Raw genomic sequence first — 7,585 nt, 5'->3', positions numbered from 1 at the left:
TTACTTTCTTCAATTAATAAAAAGGCCACCCACTAAGGTCACAAGCAAGAGCATAAACATAAACAAATGTCCTTATTAAGACAGCTTTTCACTAATCAAAACATGGTAGCAAAATATAAAAAAATACAGTTTCCTTGTCCCATAATAGAATATTCTGTTCACATTCACACCTCAACCTTCACAGCTCTAGAGAGAGGAGCAAACAAAAACAACAAATATATATAATATATAATATAAACAGGGAAAACCAATGAAGAAACTTGTTTCTTGTAACTCTAAGAAAGAAACCCACCACCCCTTTTCTCCAACAATTTTTTGGAGACTTCAAAGAGACTAGGAGCTTCATTATACACCACAAAGCTAAGGGGTACCACAAAGTTACTAAAATAACTACAGTAGATGAAAATAACACCTAGTTTTTTTTGTTGTTTTTTTTTTCTTTTTTTGTTTGATTAACATGAATGATCAAGGGCAATTTGGATTTCTACCAGGACCACCATAGTAGAAGTAGTTACCCCAATCTCCAGCACTACCAGTTTGAACATTGTAGCAGCTATCTTGCTCAGTGTAAGTGCCAAGGTCTTTTGGAGCTCTAAGCTTGTTGTCACCATCAACAATCTGAATGTTCTTGAAGTAACTAGCCTTGCCAAAACCTTCCTCAGGGAAATGGCCACTCCCCATTTGAGTCGAGGTGTGTTGGCCGTCGGACTCGGAGTTCACGACCTCTCCCCCCCACTCAATCATTGACGCACTGTCGGAGAGGTACGAGAATAGAGGAGCCGGCCAGTATCCCATAACATGATCATTACCAAACTGCATCCACCAGTTACCCTCTTTGGGGTCCTACATACACATTGGTTTTCCATAATAGACAACATCAGATGGCATTGTTTCATATTAATAAATCCATGGCCCCTCAAAAATAATGCAGCATTCACATATAATGAAATGTGTGTGTCAGAGATTCTCTTGATTTAGAATTAACTAGTGTTGTCTGCACAAAACAGTGGTATTAATATTTTAAATGGTGCCTTATGGTAGTGTTTGTTAAGTGCTGGGCGTATTTTCATGCCAGAATGTCCAATATCAAGAGATAATATATAAAATGGAAATAAATTAAATAAAAAATAAAAAATGTACCTTCCAGACCAGGATGCTGATATCATATTGGGAAGAGCTATACTTAGAAAGTGGGGAGATGCTTGCTCCCAGGGCTATATCACTGTTAATTTGAATAAAGCCAGAGCAAAGGAGATTATAACAACCAGTAGCTTGATATGCATCACTCTGTCGTGGTAGTGGAACAATTGCATGAAAAGAATAAGAAATTAAAGAAAAAAATTATCAGAGAAGACAAAATTGGGGTGCTTGAATTGGTGACTCACTGTCCAATAAGTGAAGAGTCTAGTGTTGTTGTCTCCATACAAATCAGGGCTGACCTAATTAACAGAATAGAAAAACCAGAAACGGGAAATTAGAAGTAAAGTGATAAATCTTATCTTTATGAGAATGCTGATTTTGAAAAATATTTGCAGACAGAAGATGACAATGGAGAAAAAAAAATTAATAATACCTGCCAACCTGCTTCAATGCTGTTGAGATCTTGACCAAAAGAGCCACCCAAAATCCACATTTGAGAAAGGCTAAATTCATTGGGTTGTTGAATTTTTGGGTCCCAAACGTTTATGGTTGCCTTGGCTCCATAATACTTATCTCCCTCCACATACACTATGGCATGCTAAATGCTCCAAAAAGATCAAAGGAATAAAGAAAAATACACAAAATCAGGATAAATATATAAACAAAGAAATAAACAGCTTTTATCTTTTGCTCCCATACTAACTTGTTTTTCCTTTAGCAGAAAATAAAAAGAAGCCTAATATGGTAGTATACGTCTTTTTCTTTTTTCTTTAGCATAAAAAAGAAGCTTAATATGGTAATAAACAGGTTTTTCTTTTATTTCATGAGAAATGAGGTTAATTTTCCTAGTAATTAGTAGTAAATTGAACTAGTTTTTTTTTTTAGTCACTCTATCCGGAAGGATTTTCTTTTACACGATTTGAACCAATGACCTCCCTCTCGAGAATGCGCCTCACAATTGAACTAGTAGTTAGTGCATTATTAGTATCATGGTAGTGGCAATACCTGGTGGCCACTCTGACTGATGATGTCAGGTAGAGGTTTTGCAGGTTTTGGCTGAGGGAAGCTACTTTGCTTCTTCTTTCCAAAATGCTGAACAGAGCTTGTTCTTAATATGTCATCCTTTTTCGTCCTTCGGACCGGAATTGTTCCTTCAGGGCACCTCCCATTTTGGTGCCACAGCTGAGTAATAGGCTTTGAATTTGAAGAGACTTTGCTTTCTCCAAAAGGATGCCCTTCTGGATGGAAATTTGGTTTCATCTGCATCACCAAAGCATATATGATTGTTTGAATTTTGAAATTCAAGTTTGAACCAAATAAAGGAAAGAGAGAAACAAAAAAACACACAAGAAAAGTAAAATTCTTCACCTGAATCTTGTGATTTTTGAGGTCAGGGTGATCAAAAGCTGGCTGGTGTGTAACATGGATGCAATCAATAACATCTCCATCAGGACTCTGCTCTCACAACAACACAAATGCAAATTAGAAACTTGCAAAAAAAAGAACTATGCTCATGTATGCCGTCAAAAATCCAAAGAACCAAACCAATAACACTGTAATTCAAAGCAAAACCCAGAAAAGGCACCACTAAAAAGCACAATAAGAAGATTCTGCTCTAAATTCAAGAACAATTGAAAGAAACTAAAAGAAAGTCCCCCAAGTGAGACAACATGAGCATCCAGGATTAAAGTTCCTTTCACCCCGAAAAAGGTCCATTGTTGCAAACACCAATTAGAAAAAACAGTTTAGCCATCAGTGAAAAAGTGGAAGAGGCAAAAGAAAGAGATATCATAAACGGCATAAAAAAGCTAAAGAGAAATAAAAGTCATAGCAGAAATAAAGAAAGAAAGAAACGCACACACACGCACTCTCTATCTCTCTTTCTACCTTGATGGACCTAACAGGAGGCCTATTCAAGTTCTTCAAGTGCTTCTGAACCTCAAGCTTCTGAATTGAATCAGTACAAGCCAAAGGCACCACCACCAATACCATGCAAAGAAACAACAACACAACCTTCCCCATTGCAACAACCTTCCAATCCAAAAGCATGCAACTTTATGAGAATTCTCAAAGTGGGTTACCTTAGACTAACTATAGAACCCAAAGGGTCACCAAAAACCACGAAGGATTTATAGCACACACACAAGCACAATAAGAACCAATTAAATGGCCTTAAAACTATGACGGGTTGTTGTTAATAAAAAGAACAATCTTTTAATCAATTTTTTTTTCTTTCTATATATTTTCTTAAATGGGGTTCTTTTGTTTGGTTGATTTGATTCTTTCTTTCTCTCCCCTAACCTTCACCTTACTTTGCCGCTTATCCTGCGCACTCCACCACCAACCACAACAAGCACCACACCACCACCCTTTGCTACACACACAAACAAAAAAATGTGCTTGACACCTTTGACAGGGTTGAGTGAGAGAGGGGCCCTTCAAATTCCCTCCTCTTGGGTGTTCCTTATGAGTAGTTTTGTTCCTCACAATCCTACAAAAGAAACTGCCGACGCTTGCAAGGGAAAAAGAGAGGGGCATTATGGGAACAACACAACACAAAAAGAAGGAAAAAAAAGGTTTTTGTGGAAATGCATGGTGGTATTATTCAGTCACCATGATTTCAAATTGTGATTGCGATCTTATCAGGTGAGTTAAAAATCTTTACATTATGAAAAAATGTGACTGATACAAACATAATTACCATCGTGATTTAAATCCATGCCAGTCACCTTCTAACAAAATTGAGATTACACTACTCACAGTGGCAGGAGAGAGAAAGTGTGTGTTAGTTCCCGCTACAATGGACAAGCATGTGATCATGTGTATGAAATTACTGTTTTGCTCCTTAGGGTCACGGGATTGAAATATTGAATTCCCATTTTTCTTTCTCTCTTGCTATTTTTGTTGTTTTGCTCTCTCTCTCTCTCTCTCTCTCAATGCACGATGCTGTGAAATAGTGGAAGGAAATAGAGGTTGGAAGTGGAAATAATTGGATGCATTCTTGTTTGTTTCCATTGTTGTAATTAAGAAGTTACTTCAAGGTTTATTTTTGTTTTGTTTTCTTGGATATGTTTATCCAAACAAATGAATTCAATAGGGTCGAGTTAAATTTTAGATGTTTATTTTTGAATTAAATTTAGATTTTAGTATAATTGCAAAACTATAGGATTTCTTTTTAAAAAAAACGGTTGTTATCAAGACAGTAAATTCATGGCTGGATAAATTAGTGGATCATTAATTACTAATTGAATTACATGAATTGGTATTTCAACTTTTATTGAATTTATTTTTGTTTATATTCCCAATTGTATTAAATATTCAGAGAGTATTTAGGATAAGTTCTTTTAGCGTTTAGAATATTGATGGTAGAAAATTAAGTAAACTTAATCTGAATATAATGACACGGAATGAATTAAAATAAAAAATACAAATATTAGTTTACTTTTTACATATTTTATAATGGAACGGAATGGACTTTCCAGTTCGTTGTTTGAAAAAAAAAAAAACAAGTTAAGTGAAATAAGTTATGACTTTAGATTTTATGTTATCCCTTGTTAAAATCATGTTTTCGTAGAAGTTAAAATAAGAATATTTTCTTTAAGAAAATTGTTGAGTCACCCATCCCAAATTGAAGGGGATAAAAATTGGACTAAACAAAAGAATGGGATGGATCAAGTATCGTCCCTTCTATCTTGGCCTATTCTTATTTTTAAAATATATACCGAATTAACTTTCTTATCTCTCATTCGCTTCACTTTATCATCTATCATTAATCTAAAAATTGCCTTAGTTTTTCAGGAATTTTAGGCTATAGATATTTGTATTTGGTGTAAATATTCTAAAACTTATTCCAAGAATTTAACATTCCCAAAAATATTTTTTTCATTAAATTTATATCTACAACTTTCTTATAGAATGGGTGGTAATTTAAGATTCCCATTGAAAAGAGAAATGTTTTCTTAAAAAATATGTCTTTCATTTTCAAGAATATCTCAAACATATTTATAACATTCGGAAACATAATTTTTTGATGAAAATATAACTAACTAACCGAAAATTGAAAAATTAATTTATTAAATTATATATATTTTAAAAAATTAATTATTGAAGTAATTATTAATTTACTTAAAAAGAATAATTATAAAATTAGATAAATATTGAGAATAAAAATGAAAAAATATAAAAAATTAGAAGTTAACATTTAAAAAAATATTAGAAACTATTAAAAAATTTATTTAACGGTTTGGTAAATAAATTTTTTAGTTAGTAAAAAAATTTGAAATTAATTAAAATATCTTAGCAAAAAAAGTTATAATTTCAAGAAAACATGATTTTTTTAAGATAAAAAACAATTCTTATATCAAAAACCTGATGGAAATAGAGAATGTCTATAATTTTTAACAAATAAAACTGAAATCAAAATATGTAGGTTTTAATTTTTAATATTATAATAAAATGCATATTATATATTAAAATAATCTCAACAAATTCAGAACACGTTATTTCAATTTCTTTTTTGAGAAATGCTATTTCAATTTCTAATAATTCAATTTTTTTGGTGATTTGATGGATTCCGTTTGGTTGGCATGCCAATGCAGATTTGTACTTTGCTCAGAATGTAAGGACGGGGACAAACGAAAAATGTTTTAAAAGAATTAATGAAAAATAAACAAGGGGCTAAATAATATTTTATTATTATTTAAGATGATTTATTTTGTTTTAATTATGATATAAAAAATGAGAAAGAGTTATAAATGTTTATAAATCTAACTATTGAATATCCACGTTTAAAAATATTTTATTTCTAATTAAAAATTGAAAACTAAATCTAATTTAATTACTATGATGTGAAAGAATATTTTTTTAATCAGCAAATTATATATATATATATTTTGATAATGTATGAGATAAAGGATACCCAAACCTATATACAAATGGTAGACACCATCTCCTGATGTATTAAGTAGTAAATCTCATGTCATGAGGTAGGATGAAGATCACCTCTCTCAAGACCTCATTCCATTTCCTATTCCACCAATAAAACATTGACATCATTTAAAAATCCACATGTTTTTTTTTTATTATGTTTCTCACATTACCCTTGACAGGTCTATTAGCACAGGTCTGCTTTCTAGAATATTACTACCAAGTTTCACGAACGGTGTTAACAACCTTTATCTCCTACCTTCATCTAATTCACTTGTACTTACTAAAACATGTCTATCATTATATTTGGGATAAGTAAAACTTATGACTAACTAAGTAAAGACTCAAATTATAAGATACCTTTGTAAACATGTGATTTTTGAAAATGATGGGATTTGGATTTATTTTGAAAATGTTGTGGGATATGTGTTCTTTTGATGAAATTAATTTCTTGCATTATAAGATGGTTGACTTCTAGTGGACAATAATTCAATTAATCTATTGGTGGACCATTTTAATCATTAGATATATTAATAAAAATTCAACAAATGAGATTAAAATCTATTTACTTATTAGGATTTTTGCAGTTTAATCCCCGTATAAAATCATTATATGGACCTATGTGCAAAATTATATTTAAAACATTTGGAACCCTAGCAAAGAACAATGTAAGGTAGAAGAAAAACCAAGACCAACTTCCCCTCCCATTTCACAATGTCAAGAACCCACAGTGTCATCACTAATTATTGCTGCTTGTTTTCGATCTATTGAATTTTTTCATTGTGGTGCCCTAACAACCCACAATGAAAGCGATGTCAAGGGGGTCAAGTGTGTGTTTATATAAATACTTCAAATTCAATTATAGTCATTTCATTGTGGCGAGTGAGAACCATGCAACGACAAGTGACTCGGGCTTGTGCTTAAGGATCTCTAAACACTTCTTTCACGTCGAAGATTGGACATCTCACATGAAATTTGCAGAACTAGTCATCTATAGGTGGTTCGATAGTGAGTGGTCTGATAACAACCCAATAATAGGTGGTCCAGTAGGTCCAAAGATACTCGCTAAGATATGTTCTAATATCACCTTAGAATTTTAGTTGAGACTAACTCAACTCAAAAAATATGCATGCAAGGTAAACCTTGTCCCATACTTATATATTATATATTGATATTGTCTCTATTTAACGTGAGACTTGAGTTTTTTTCAATGCAGTCTCTCATGCTCAAACACTTTTGGGTTTGATGCATGAATAATATGGTGGATAATCCTTTAATAATAAATCTAAGATAAATTATGATACCATCTTAAAATTTGAGTTTAAACCTACCCAAACCCTATAAAGGTGAAGGTTGCTCCCTTATATACTATATTTTGGTCATATATATCTCTACTCGATGTGGATTCTCCAACACCCCCTTACATCAAAGACTTAACATTTCAAGAATGAAATTTGTAGGACTAGACATATACAGGTGGTTTGATAATGGTTTGGATCCCAACAACGGATAGCACCAT

General features: G+C 32.4%; 1 protein-coding gene across 6 annotated transcripts; it reads right to left on the bottom strand.

Annotated features, from left to right (window-relative positions):
* Positions 1-200: 200 nt before the first annotated feature.
* LOC100790139 (uncharacterized) lies at positions 201-4,095 on the bottom strand. 6 transcript variants are annotated; one of them, XM_041018212.1, is made up of 8 exons: positions 3,901-4,060; positions 3,028-3,171; positions 2,509-2,595; positions 2,146-2,400; positions 1,574-1,738; positions 1,386-1,439; positions 1,141-1,287; positions 201-843 (listed from the first exon to the last, which is right to left on the bottom strand). In XM_041018212.1, exons 1-8 carry the CDS (start codon positions 3,958-3,960, stop codon positions 466-468), a joined length of 1,290 nt encoding a protein of 429 aa, XP_040874146.1. In that variant the 5' UTR covers positions 3,961-4,060; the 3' UTR covers positions 201-465. The 6 variants fall into 6 exon arrangements, with proteins under 6 accessions (XP_040874146.1, XP_040874147.1, XP_014634499.1 ...); XM_041018213.1 differs by lacking the exon at positions 3,901-4,060 and adding an exon at positions 3,870-3,885; XM_014779013.2 differs by lacking the exon at positions 3,901-4,060 and adding an exon at positions 3,842-3,859.
* Positions 4,096-7,585: the final 3,490 nt, after the last annotated feature.

The sequence above is a fragment of the Glycine max genome, chromosome 8 (assembly GCF_000004515.6).
Source record: "Glycine max cultivar Williams 82 chromosome 8, Glycine_max_v4.0, whole genome shotgun sequence".
In the NCBI taxonomy this organism is placed as follows: Eukaryota; Viridiplantae; Streptophyta; class Magnoliopsida; order Fabales; family Fabaceae; genus Glycine; species Glycine max.
Note: the sequence above shows the minus strand (reverse complement) of the source record. Positions and strands in the feature narration are given on the sequence as shown.

Coding starts and splice junctions, on each gene's coding strand:
- LOC100790139 (XM_003531423.4), bottom strand. CDS start 3,678: ATGCCCCTCTCTTTTTCCCTTGCAAGCGTCGGCAGTTTCTTTTGTAGG. Junction 1,739..2,145: donor TCAGTCAGAGTGGCCACCAG/GTATTGCCACTA, acceptor TGGAGCATTTAG/CATGCCATAGTGTATGTGGA. Junction 844..1,140: donor TCAGCATCCTGGTCTGGAAG/GTACATTTTTTA, acceptor ATGTGTATGTAG/GACCCCAAAGAGGGTAACTG.